Source organism: Polypterus senegalus, chromosome 13 (genome assembly GCF_016835505.1).
Source record: "Polypterus senegalus isolate Bchr_013 chromosome 13, ASM1683550v1, whole genome shotgun sequence".
NCBI lineage: Eukaryota > Metazoa > Chordata > Cladistia > Polypteriformes > Polypteridae > Polypterus > Polypterus senegalus.
The window spans coordinates 163,387,896-163,401,180 of record NC_053166.1 but is presented as its reverse complement, the minus strand read 5'-3'; the positions used below and the strand labels follow the sequence as shown (position 1 = coordinate 163,401,180).

The 13,285-nt window shown below is 56.7% G+C and overlaps 1 protein-coding gene across 1 annotated transcript; it reads right to left on the bottom strand.

Annotated features, from left to right (window-relative positions):
* Positions 1-6,779: 6,779 nt before the first annotated feature.
* On the bottom strand, positions 6,780-12,979 carry metrn (meteorin, glial cell differentiation regulator). The gene is made up of 4 exons (XM_039775435.1): positions 12,739-12,979; positions 9,913-10,352; positions 8,722-8,781; positions 6,780-8,202 (listed from the first exon to the last, which is right to left on the bottom strand). The coding sequence occupies exons 1-4, from the start codon at positions 12,837-12,839 to the stop codon at positions 7,889-7,891; spliced, it is 915 nt and encodes a 304-aa protein (XP_039631369.1). The 5' UTR covers positions 12,840-12,979; the 3' UTR covers positions 6,780-7,888.
* Between the last annotated feature and the right edge of the window lie 306 nt (positions 12,980-13,285).

Genomic DNA, 13,285 nt, shown 5'->3' with positions numbered 1-13,285 from the left:
CCTGGAATTCGCTCCTCATTAAGGCGGCTCAGGGATTACCAGGGGGCTGTGGGAACTGCTGAAAGTGTGGGAAAGGAGCCGCCGCCCGCTCTAACCCCCTCGCGGCCCACTCGCTGCCATCTAATTATGTGGGGGGCGAGCGAGTGAGCGAGTGCATTCCTGGCCGGTCCCTATTGTCTGCAGCGCCAGCGCACGTCCACAGATGAGACAGGCCACACTTTCTGTATTTGAGGCCAGCTGCACGTTGGCATTCCTGACGGATTCCCACAAATTGAACCCTTCTTTGTTTAGCAGACCTTGAGCTTTCAATGATGCCACCGTCCTCTTGTTCACGTGGAGCCTCTGCCCCTCCTCGAGGCCCGGGGGGCTTCATCGACCTCGTTGAGTTTACCAGGAGATCTCAAGTCTGCCAGCGACACACACAGGACACCGCGAGGACCCCTTAACCATCTCATCAATGAGAGACACCCAGGTGGCACAGGGCTTGGCACTCTCTGTTCAGTTTTCAGTCTGGTCACCCGCTGCATAGAGTTCTCCCCGGGCACCCCAGTTCCCTCCCACATCTCAAAGGCAGCTGGGTGTGCCCAGTGATGGACTGGCATCCCACTGGTTTCTGCCTTGTATGCCAGACTGCCAGGTCAAATGCACAGATTCAGGAGATGAATGGACTGGCAGGCACGTGGAGCTTATCGAGTGACCACTGGGCAGGTCACCTGATGCCACTCGGTCCTTCTCTTTGGGCACCTCTCAGTCCATCACTTGGCACACGCATGTCCACAAAGGTAAACTGGAGCCCCTGTCTGACCTGCCGCTGCACTGCCCTCCATATTTGAGAAAATGCAAATCTAAAATGGGGCACCAGACTGAGGAGTCCGACACAATTCAGTCTTTGTGCCCTGTGTGTTCATGTGACCTCAGTCCCCACCCAGATAGGATGCCCATTTAGAGCTTGACAGAGACAGTAGCCGGGCACTCATGGCAGGAGGCCATGCCAGGTTACGTTTATTAAATTCGATTTGACTACTTAAGATGGTTTCAGAGTTTCACACAGGTAAGCCCACACGGGTGCCACCCCCTCACAGTACATGGCACGGTTCCCCACCGGGGTGCCTTCTAGGAGGCACTGAAATGCCCACCCCAAGTTAGAGTGTGTTTGGTGGCAGCAGCTCCCTGCTGTGGAGTCCCACATGCTGCAGGTTGTGCCCATTAATGGATGGGCTCAGAGAGGACCTGACTGGCACTAGGGAGGACTGACATGGGATGCCAAGCTCGTAGAGCCACACTTCTTTTGGATCTTTTGTCCTGTCGTTTCAATGCTGTACCTCTGAGGTGATCCCACCACTGCCACCAAGCAGGAGCTGCAGAGTCACACAGACAGCCACGGTCTCCTGTTGGGTGACAGCGTTGAGGCTGAGCTGCCGTGTCACACGTGGCTGGACGGCCAGGTGGACCATCGACACACGCCTGTCACTCTCTTTGTGCCTCACTAACCCCGTCACTCTGTGGCCACTTCAGTGACACTGTAGTCCCATTTGTTGCTATGAGACGCTATGGCCAAGAGCTGATGGCGTGAGCCCCTTGAAGCCCCTGATGCCCTACCGCCTCGCCAGTGAGGTGGTGAAGAACAGAACTGGGGGCACCAAGATGACGGGCACCCTGCACTGGCTGGCCTACTTTTTCTGAATGGAATATGACTGGAAATCACCCGCTTGGCTGGACCAGGAGAGCCACAGGATTGGGCATCAGAGGGTGCCCACAGGAGAGCTGCTGTTGAGGAACTACACAGATGGCCGTCCATGGACTGAGACCCAGCAAATTGTGGACAGAGAGGAGGGCACATCATCCTGAAATCGAGGGGCAGTACAGACCCCGATAGAGGGCAACCTGATGGGCTCAAGGAGGCTTGGGAACTGGCACAGGTTCTGCACCCCCATCTCTGGTCTGCTAGACGGTAGCCAATGGCTGCTGTGCCAGCTACTAAGTCAGCTGTGACTCTCGGGTTGCTGTGGCTTTCTTCGTCACTCAGGGTTGTGGGAACTCGGAATTGGGGGCTTCCTGCCAGTCCCCACCCACGTGGTCAACGTATGGAACTAATAAGCAGTGTACACAGCACCCCCCCTCGCTGGCTTGTCCTCTGAAAGCTTCACCCGCTGACTGCTGACACTGGACGTGTGACAGTAACCAGTACTCATGAAGTGCCAGTTGGCATCCTCGCCCTCATACCGCGTCCCTGGTGTGGGTGCCCTGAACTCACCATTTAACCAGCAGTTGCCCCCCTTAAAATGGGCAGTGCATGGAGGGCATAGTCACCCAGTTAGTCATGCCCAGCATGGAGTGTGCTCTGTGGTAAGCTGGCAGGTTGATCCTAGCTGTAGCAAAGTGGCATGAAAGACGCTTTATAAAATGTGAGAATGTCACGTTCTGTGCCAGCTGTGAGTGTCTTGTCGCATCCCAAAATAAGTGGGCTGGCAGGAGCTGAGTGGGGGGGGGGTCCTGTTTCACCCTTCTTAGCTACTGGGGGTCTGGCTGCGTGCTCCCAAGTAGCCCTTTAATGCCTCCGCCCCACTTTGATGGGGTCCCCATTGTGGTTTCCTTCTCATCTGTTACTTTATAGCGCCTTTCAGTCTCGGGGTCTTTTGCTTCATTAGGCAGTGCTGCAGGTCAGGGGTCACCAAGTGGTGGGTTTCAAGCCCCCTCTGTGCCTCGTTGAGCCGACTCGATACACTTTGCATCACAATCCCACTTGTAGTCTGGAGGGGGGTTATGGGGGGCACGCTTGGGGTCTCGGAGCTCCTTGTAAAGATTTGGCGGGAAAAAGCCTTTGCCTTCTGCTCCTCGAGCGCCCCTCCTCTGCGCCCCCGCCTTGCCCAGATGGATTCCTTCTGTCTTGGCGCACTCACGCCATCTGCAGCCTCTCGAAGAACAAAAGCGGCCCCCGCCTGACGAGCCCTCCGACGCGCTCCATACCTGAACACGCTGACCCCGGGCCCAAGAATGCAGGCCGCTCCAGGGGGCGCCCCCTAGTGGATGAGCTCAAAGAAGCAGCTCGAAGCTGGCGGTCCCATCCCCAGTAAAGACCTTCAGTCCGGTGTCACTGCCCTCCCAGCCGTCCCCTCTGCCATTTAGTTGTCCACATCTCAGCGACTCGTGTCCTTTGTCCCGTTGAGATGACAGCCTGACAGTGGGACAGCGGGGGGTTGGCATGAATGGCCCTGTGGGTACAAATACGAAGCTGTTCTCTCTAATGTTGACTTGAAGAAGAGAAGGGCGAGTGTGTACTGGGGACCAGCGGGACACGGGTTCAACTCCCACTTGTGCCCACTGTGTAGCCCTGTGCCAGTCGCTTAGCTTACACCTGCGAGCAACCAGCTCATTGGGGTCTGAACTTGTGCTGTAGAAAGGCGCTATATGTCATTTGAAAACGTCCACCATCACACGGAGGGGCACCGGGTACAAGAAAAGCCTTCGCTCTTCCCGGGTTTTTGTTCCTCCCATCAGTCCCAGTGGTTTGGTCGACTTCTGGCAGTTGTGTGAGATGCTGATTGGCCGGTGGTGTTTCAAACCCCCAGTCCCAAAGCTATGCCCTCCAATGGCCTGGCATCCATTCTGGGCAAGTGAGATGGCGATGGCACTTCGTAAGAGGGTCTCTGATTCTGAGTTTGAGTCCGTCTCCCCGTGCCCCCTCCTTTGGCTCTTTCATGGCAGGTGAAACAACAACTGCACTTAAGAAAGGACCACCATAGAGAGTAAGAGCCCCCTCTGTGGTAAAGGGCTTTCAAAATACGATATGCCAGAGAAGAGGCTGGCACACTGAAGTGCCTCTCTGGCAGTCACAAAATGAATGCTACAGGGGTTGCCGTCGAGGTATGGAGCAGCAGGGGGGGCAACGCCCACCTGCACATAACAGGACGCTGGCCCGGTCCGTGTAAACAAGATAAGCCAGCCGGGCACCGGGCTGCGCCTTCCTCTCTCGGCTTTCCTTCCGGCCAGCGGTGTTTCTGCAGGTCAGTCCTGGCCATGAAAAGTTCCGTTTCTGAACAGACAACGATGATGGAGCTGTGCCACCCTGTGCCCTCTGCTTCCTACACACGAGTCCATACAGCAAAGCTGTCAAGCTGAGCCCAGCAGGGTGGATGTGTTGTGCCAGTGGCCAGAGGTGTGCACGGTGGGCACAACAGCGAGGGCATGAAGACGGGAGTGGGGAGCGAGGAGCCCAAACTGACCCTGCAAGTGACATCGCCCTCTAGTGGCTCCAAGCCGTTGTGATCCTGAGCTGTTTTTACATTCAGTTCATTTTTTATTTGGCGCCCATCAGAGTAGCCTGGCAGCGCCACAGCAAAAGATGTTTGTGCACATGCCAGGGGGCAGAAAAACAGAGAGAGCAATAGAGCCAGTCCAGTGCAGATGAGCAGGCCTGAGACAGGGGGCTTGGCCACCACGCCTGTCTGGATGCCATCGTAAACTGCCAGCTGGTTCTGGCCTGGCATCCTGTAAAAGGCGCTATATGAGGCGGAGTTATGGACTCTTTATATGGCGCCTTGCACACCAACCTCACAGGCGAGTCTCTCATCTCTCTCTATAGCACGGCTTCTTTCTTTCTTTCTCTTCCTGCTGTGCCTGCCTGCCCGCTTTCTCATCTCTCACACACACACACACAGACTTGCCATTGTGGTGTGGTCACCAGGCCCGGGCCTCCTCTGGTGGGAACAGGATGAACTCGCTGGTCTGCCAGCCGATTCCCTTGTGCCCTGGCAGGCCCGTGTGCCAGACCGGCGGCTCACACAAGGCGCTATTGTTCCAGGGCCCGAGCAGGAAGCCGCCCGCCGTGGTGAGCGGCCCACATGCTAAATTTAGAACGCGCAGACCACGGTGTCCCAGTCCGGCGCAGTCCGGTCGTGTGAGATGGACGGGCCATCGCAAGGGTGGCCCCTTTCTGGGCAGCGACCCAAAAAGACGTCGGACGTTGTGTCGACGAGATGCAGGCAGCGCACGCTCCGGCTCCTTCCTCTCGCTGCCTTTTCCTTTCCCGTGCTGACCCTTAATGAGAATTTATTACTTCCTGATGCACACCAAGGGGGCCGCCGGACCGCCTGCGGATTTTATGCAAAGCACTGAAAAGGCCTGCCGTGTCCACAGGTGACAAGTGGGGTGGCCACGTGTGGATAGCCTGCAGAGTGGGCAACATCAGTGAAATGGGAATTGCAAAGCATTAGGGAGAAAAGAGCCGAATGCCCTCAAGGGGTTGCCAGTCACCAATGGAAGGGGTGCCACCCGAGCCCCTCTTTAGCTGACTCCTGGCCCCACCCCTTTTCTGCTACTCACTCCTGACCCTTGTGCCATACCCCTGTGTATGACACTCCGCCCCTTACCTCTGCTTTTTTCCTCTGGCCCCTCCCATTTCAAGCACAGGTGTCACTCATGGCCCCGCCCATCCGTGTTTGACTGCTTGTTTGCCATTGTGCCGACCCCTCCCGTTTCCTGTAGCCCCGCCCCCTGCCTGCTTGGCCTCTCCTCCCTGTGACATTTTGGATTTGTCAAGGGTGTGACAGGATGGCCCAGAGAAGTGTTTCTTAAACTTTTGGGGTCTCAGCACTCTTTTGTTGTGATCCCCCTTGGTGACTCATGTGCCATCATCAGAGGGTGAAGTAACTGTAAGCCACTGCCAATATAGAAAACAGCAAGTCATGAGCCAGCAGCAGCTGCCTGCCACCCGCTGCGGAGGAGTGGGCACCACTGGTAGTCTGAGAGGCACACAGCATGGAGGAATCATAAAGGGTGGACGACCTGAAGGGCACACAGCAGCACTGACCCGAAGACGAGGGGAGAATCTGAACAGGGTGGGCAGACATGAAATGCCAGGGCAGTGGGCTGCTTGAAGGTATCCATGCCAGCCTGTGGGTTCTGTGTAGTTTATGCAAGTCTATTTTATTCTTTGAAACCCAGGGTCATGTCCCCTGAGCTGCCACTCTGGCCCACTTGTGTGAAGTGCCAGCTCAGCTGTCAGAAGGTCTGGACTTTCTTTCTTTCTTTCTTCTTCGTGCCTGATTCTGTTGCTGCATTGGCTGCCCGTGTGAATTACGGGGGAGGCTGACGGCGTGCCAGCGATGGGACGGGGGCATCAAGTGGGCTACACTTCATCATTGAATGAATTCTGTAAGGCCGTGAAGAATTTCATACTTAATGGAGTCCAATTAATGGCCGACTGCTGGACAAAGAAAAGCCAAGTCTCAGCCTCGCGGGACAATTGTGTGGCATGGCGAAGCTGCTTGGGTACGAAACCCACCATGGGAGGACCATCTGTACTGGACTGGCACGTTAACCTGTGCCCAGAGTCACTGGTGTGCCACCGTGTCATCACAGCCGATGTGGGTACCGATAAAGACCACTCAGAAAACGAAGACCCCCTGCACCTGGATGGACCCCCACCACGGCCATGCCTCGAGGCTAACGCCTTAATGGGATGCCAAAGCCACACATGGCACATTACCAGTCCAGCGTGGGCACCGAGGCCGCACCCAAGCCATCGCGTGCCCAGTCTTAATACACAGCAAGGCCACATTCAGTCCACATTTCAGACAAGACCACCTGTGGTCCGCTAGCAGCACTGAGACCACCAGAACAGGTCACCTGTCCAGCCTCCCCCCACTGGGTCCATCAGCTGGCCGCTCTTCATACCAGACCCCCCACCACTTGTGTCCCCCGCAGTCCCCAGGGTTGGCCACCACTGGACAGGTCTGAGGTGGTCCTCGTGGTGACAGACAGACAGACAGACAGTCAGGTGCAGCGTTTGTTTGACGTTTTATTTGACGCGTCTTGACATTTCTGACGGCCCCCTTAAGCTCAGCCCACGGTGGGCGAGGGGGCCGATCGGACCGTGGCAGTGAGAAGCTTTCATCTTTTATTTGGTATCTCAGGTCTTATATTAAAAAAAAAAAAAACACAAAATAGAAAATAGTGCATTTGAATGAAACGACAAAAAAACAAAAACAAAAGCAGAATGCCTGCAGCGGACAGCTGGGCGGGCAAACACCAAGAGCCGTGCCAGTCTGCCAGCCGCCGCCGTGGGCCTCAGCGAGATAAACGCCGAGCCGGCGCCTCATATATTATTCTTCTTCTTTTTCTTATTATTCTTATTGTGTCCTCGCTTGCTCGCGCACACACACACACACACACACACACACACACACACACACAATTCCCTTAACCTTAAATTACCTTAAAAATCCCCTTCAATTCCGAGTGCCACGTCTTGGTGGCCCCATTGGCCGAGGCCCCAGTTTGGTGCACTTTTTGGTTTCCAGACCCCCAGTAGGGGAGGGGACTGCCATGATGCCCCCTAATGCCCAGACCTCCTTAGCTGTACTCCGTCACCTTTGTGTTGCCCCCTATGCCGTGGCAGCATGTCCTCTTCACCCAAAAGTCCATGAGCTGCTCGTGATGACTTGTCACCTGTCCTGTCGGGATGAAAGGCGCTATATACAGCAAAGGCTGAGTCACTGCATGGAGCCAACTGTATGTAGCGCCAGTCACAAAAGACTCAGCCAGTGGGCACAGCACACCTGTAGACAAGCAAACATCTGAAGGCGGGGCACCGGTGCCACCTGAGCCCCCACATAACACTGCGCCAAAGCTTTGGCATTTCCACCTCCTTCTGCTTCACTGCTCTGTTGCTTTCCATTTCTGTCCTCCACACTGAAGCCGTGCAAATGTAAAAGAATTCGACACAAGGGTTCAAACAAGCAGCTGAGTGGGTACCAGGCAGGACGGGCAGGGCTACCACCCACCTGGTGAGCGCATGGAGTGCGGGTTGGCCAAAGCCTTCCAAAAGTATTTGGCCCACCTATGGCGGGGTCAGCTCTCAGTACCGTCCACCAAGAAGAGCCGCCCTTCAGTCCAGTGCCAGCTCGCAGGGAAGCTCCCTGGCATCCCGGGCATCCTCGTAGGCCTGCCGGAAATCCTTGAAACGTGGCGCACAGCCCAGCCAGGCCTCCCCGAAGTGGACGCGGCCCGTGAAGAGGAAGCTGCCCGGTCCCGGCTTGACGCCACACTGCAGGAGGGTCCGGATGTCCCCGGACTTGCTGAGGCGCCCCCCGTTGGAAAACAGAGCGTACTTCTGCCGGAAGATCCGAGAGGCGCTCACTCTGATGATGGACACGTGCAGGTCGATGTCGTTGGACACGGAGCGGATGTTCCCTCGGACCACTGCGGACAAAGACGAGAGAGACGGAGGTTAGGAGGAGTCGCGTATCTCACACACACACAGATGCCAGGAACACACGTCAAGGGTTGGCACCCACCAAGCTCAAACACACACAATCAGACAGCGACTGGTCAGCTTGACCGTTGACCTCCAGCCAATAGTTGAACCTCAGCAGAGTCTCCGTTAACGGCCCCCATCTCTGTACCACCCACCAAAAAAGCCCCCCACTACAGTCACTATTGGTAAAATCCGATTGGTGTGGCCACCCAGATGTCATTTTATGGGGTGCCCACATGAAGGTGCCAGTTGCTCAAATAGCTGCTTGGTGCCCACCTCTCTTCTGGAGGGGCACAACATATATGCAGTATAAATGGGGTGAGCCCACCAGTTTCCAGCTCCAGTGGTCCAGTGCTTTGTCCACCTTTCATGCAGTATAAGGTCACGTGTTACCTGTACTGGCCATTAGTGGGCACCTTGACTTTTAAGGATGGCATCACATTCCATTTTAGCGGGGTACTCACCGAAGTCGCTGGTGCAGACGGCCATCAGGACCTCGCTGTCGTTGCACGGCCGGCAGGCCCCTGTAGGAAGAACACAGAAGTGAACTCGGGGTTAAACGCTGATCAGGGTGGGCACATCGGGCACTCACTCATGCAGCGGCCGGCCAAGTGACCGCCATTCACACGGGTCGCCCAGACTGGCAGACTCACCAAATGTCAAAAAAGGAAAGAAAAAATGTTGTTTGATATAGCGCCTTTCACCCCCTCTCTTGACAATCTACGTGTCGGCCCCCGCAGCCTCTGACTTTGAATGAATATAGCGCCTTTCACCCCATCTACAGTGGCGCCCGCCTGCTCGCTCTATCCATGTGCAGCTTTACAGTGCCACTCACTGTACCCACACATCATGTCCCCAGGACACCCCAACGACAGACTGCTGTGCCACACTCATTGCAGTTAAAGTGAAAAATGAATGCCAGTGGGCACAAGCGTCTGCAGGCGGGCAGCATGCCCGATAAAGTGACGTAAAAGAATGGCAGAAGTCCCAAAACAAAGTGCAGCCGAGCCTCGGGGCGATGACCCCGGCCAGCAGGATGCAAAGTGTTTTTCTGCCGTCTTACCACAGGAAGGGGGCGGTGTGGGGGCTGCGAGGGGCCATCGGCGAAGTTGATCTGCTCTCCGAAGTGAACCCCCAGGCCATTAATCCGGCCTGATGAATTCCTGGAGACAGGCTTCCCTGCCGAGGGAAACAAAACAAAGAGCCCACCAGTTGATGGAAGGCCTCTGGGTCGCCATGGCGACACATCTAATCCCCCCGAGCCCCCGCCTGCCAATGAAAGGCCTCGTTTTGTACGAGACCCTCACACTGAGCTTTTGTTGCTCTCCTCCAATGTGTGCTTGGCTAGCAGGCCTGCGGTTGTGGAGACCCCCAAGCCAAGGAGCAGCACTCCAGGGTATTTGGGACAGGCGCTGCAGCAGAGCATGACTTCCTTAAGACCACCCCATGAACAGGGCTGGCACAAAGACCGAGTTCTGATCTCGCTGTCAGAACTGACTGAGGGGCCGTGGGCATGAGTGTGCCCTGTGATGGACGGCCATCCCGGATTGTGAAAGGCGCTTTCTACAGACAACGTTGGTCATTTTATAGCAACATCTTCATGAGGTGCAACAGCCCACCAACACCCCACCCTCAGCAGCGGGCATCACACTGACCTTCATAATGGACGGTGTCCGTGTCGACAGACAGCCGCGTATTCCAGTGCCCACGCAGCTCGTAGCGGAAGGCGGCGATCCTCCGGCTGATGTCCTGGTGAGGGGTGGCCTGCAAGAAGAGGGCGACCTTCTCGCCCGGCTGCCGGCTGAAGCAGTGCACCCGGGGGGGGCGAGGGCCGTCCAGACGATCGGGCACCAGCAGCTCCAGGATGCCATCCCGCTCCAAGTAGATCTGCGCCCCCCGAAACGTCTCGGCTGGCTTGATGCAGGCTGTGATGTGCTCTGAGCTGCGCCCGGCACCGCCCGGCCCCACCGCCCCGGAGGGCAGACGCGGGGACAGGCTGAGCCGCAGCGCCCCCTTCGGGTAGAGCCAGTCCAGTGAGCCCTCTGCGCAGTGCAGCGCTATCTGCTCCACGCTGCCCGGCTGCTGAGACAGGCCGCTGGAATAGAGGAGACAAAAAGAGGGCCGTCAGTGTCACTGGCCTATATGGCACCTTGAGTGGACGTGATGCTGGACACAGGCGTAGACGAGGTGCCCCGGGGCCTGCCACACGGGTTTCACTTTGCCCAACTGAGAATTCCCCGAACATCCTGTAGGGGGCGACACGCCTGCCTGAAACCCTACGGGCAACGACTTCAGTTGCTCATTCATTTGGAGCCCCTGACTGGGACGCCCGAGCCTGTGACAGCAGCACTGGGAACAGGTGGGAGCCAGTGTAGTGGGGCCATGAGGCAGAGCTGGAAATCGAACCCGGGTCCCTGGAGCGGTGCAGCAATCAAGAGAATCAATCAAAGGAATAAACACAAGTGAAGACCCCAGAAAAGCAGCAAAGGACACAAGAAAACCCAAATGAAGGATGGCATTCAGTGACGATCCCACCGGACACTCGCCCAAACCCGGGGCACTGGGGACATTGAACCTGCAGCCGTGTGGTGACAGTCCAATGTCCTACCCACTGTGCCACACTGTTTCAGAAGGCAGTGGTGCCCCCTAGTGGCAGAGGCAGTCTCCCCAAGTGACACGTTTCCCTGTCCCTGTGCTGCTCAGCTGGGACTCTGGGCCGCCCCGATGTGCTCACCAACACAGACAACAACAACATCAATCGATGGCATCTGGACATCCTGGCGGTCTCAGGCCCAACAGCTGTGCTCTGCTGTGGGGGTTAGGGGGCAGGGCTGGCCATTGTTCCCTAATTGCCTTTCTTTGAAGTGTAAAGCGCCTTCATTGAGAGCCGATGACATCTGACGCGGAGGGGCTACTGATGGACACGTGCGTCCCACCGCCTTCTCTGAGGAGCCCCCCTGACTTCAGCGCTCAGGCAGGTCTGACATCCAGCAGGTGCCCCGGGAGCCAACATTCAGGGTCACCATCAGAGACACATCAGTGTCACTCCTACAGGTGACACCCGCAGCCAAGGTGCTATACACCGACAGTACAACTGCTGTCCCTGTACGCAGAGGGAGGGCACACCTGGGCTCTCATAGAGCGCCTTTCGGTTCACACTTGACTAAGCCACTTTACCATGGCAGATGTGGGGTCTAAACTGGCACACGTGGCACTTCATATACAGTTATAGTGCTTTTCTATACCGGAGGCCCTGCCAAGACCCTTTCTATGCACAGATTCACGTTTCCATATTTTCAGCAAATCCAGGTGGGCCTTGTGCTTACAGTCCAGTGCCCACCCTGCTAGGCCAGGTGACTTCCAAAACAACTGAGGTGGTCCACCCCTACCAGTCTGCTCATCAGGGGCCGTGGGTGTGCGGGAGACTCGACCCGCACCCCCCACACTCTGGCCGTTTGTCCAGTCATCCAGCATTACAGGCTCAGACCCACCAGCCTCAAGGGGCAGCGTTTGTGTTTCTTTTAATGCCCGTCTGCCCTCAGACCCCCATCACAAGTCGGGTCCCATCAAGGTCACCTGTGTTTGTCATCTTATATTGTGCCTGCTTAAAGAATATTGTGACAAAAAAATTAAAGATGAGGCAGGTGGGCCAACAGACTTGCTGTCTGGGACACACATGTCACGCAAGGATTCTTAACACACGTTGTGTCACACAATGAATGACAGAGTGGCCATCGGTCAACCAAACAACCAGCTGCCAGCAGTGCAGCCGTCATGGCATTGGCAGGATTCAGTTGTCGAGGGTGCCCACCAGTCTGACCACCCCACTCTCTCCTTCATCCAGTCAGGCCATGACAAGGACAGGGCTGGACACAGAGGAGCATCTGGAGCTCCTGACGTCAAACAATGGCACAAAATGACGACAAGAATGGGGACAAAATGCCATCTGAAGGTCCAGGATCACAAGCAGGCGCCCCCTGGCGGCTTTGGCGTCCAGCCGCAGCGCTGCTCCTCCCCGCGTCAGTTCACTTGCCACTCCGTGCGCCCATCCATGTACTGAACTCGGGCATCACCCTTGCCAGGCCCTCATGAGCCTACGCCCCCTTTACTGGCATGCAATGCACCTCAAGCTACAAGAGTATTAGAGGCGCTGGAAATGACGAGCCCCTTATAACCGAAAAACTCGCACGTTCTGCTAAAGACCTGAGACTTGGATGGGCTCAATGGGAAGGGAAGCCCACCGGGACGAGCGACCCGTTGTGTGGCACTTTGCGGGCATTACAAGTAGGCACATTCAAAATTAAGTAAAGCACCGAGGCTCCGCTCCCTGGATGGCCATGTGACTATACCCCCAACACCCCACAGTCGTACCCACGAAGACAGACAGATAGACAGACAGACGAGCCACCAGCGAAAGCATCTGCAGCTTTTGGCTCCAGCGCGGTACGGACGCCCGCCCCCCGTACGGATGTCGCCCTTACCTCCCCCTCCAGCTGCACTGGTCCTCCGAGTAGGTGGCCCGCGCAGACTCCAGAAGTGACAACAGGACAATCCAGAGGCTGCAGCCCGCGCCCGACTTCATTTTACACCAAGAGGAGAAGCCAACGGCGAAGAAGCGGCGGTGGTGGCGGCGACGGCGGTGGCGTTGTGGGCCTTGCGTTCCCCCAGCTTCACGAGTGAGACGGACGCCCACCAAGCCGCGCTCACTGCGCGCTCACATCTCAGGACTGAGTGACCACCGGAGGGCCACTCGCTTTACCGCCGCCAGTAGCGCACCCCCGGCCAATCAGCACGCGAGGCCAGAAACTTTTGACCAATGGCTGTCGCGATGCGCTCCGCGGGGCGGGGAGGGGGCGTGGCGAGTCGACAATGGCAACTCTTTAAAGTTTTTTAAATGACTTCACAGTTGAATAAAAATCCGACAAGAATGCCGTGCGGGGGAGGAGAGGCGCTGCGCGGAGTGCGTGAAGAAGGAGCCGCAGAGCCGCAGAGCCGCAGCGCCATCGCCACAGCGCGCCTCCCGGCAGT

Excerpts from the sequence above, each read along its gene's own strand:
- metrn (XM_039775435.1), bottom strand. The coding sequence starts at position 12,839 with ATGAAGTCGGGCGCGGGCTGCAGCCTCTGGATTGTCCTGTTGTCACTT. Across the intron at positions 10,353-12,738 it reads CAGTGCAGCTGGAGGGGGAG|CGGCCTGTCTCAGCAGCCGG; the intron begins GTAAGGGCGACA and ends CCTCTATTCCAG. Across the intron at positions 8,782-9,912 it reads GGACACCGTCCATTATGAAG|GGGCCTGCCGGCCGTGCAAC; the intron begins GTCAGTGTGATG and ends TTCTTCCTACAG.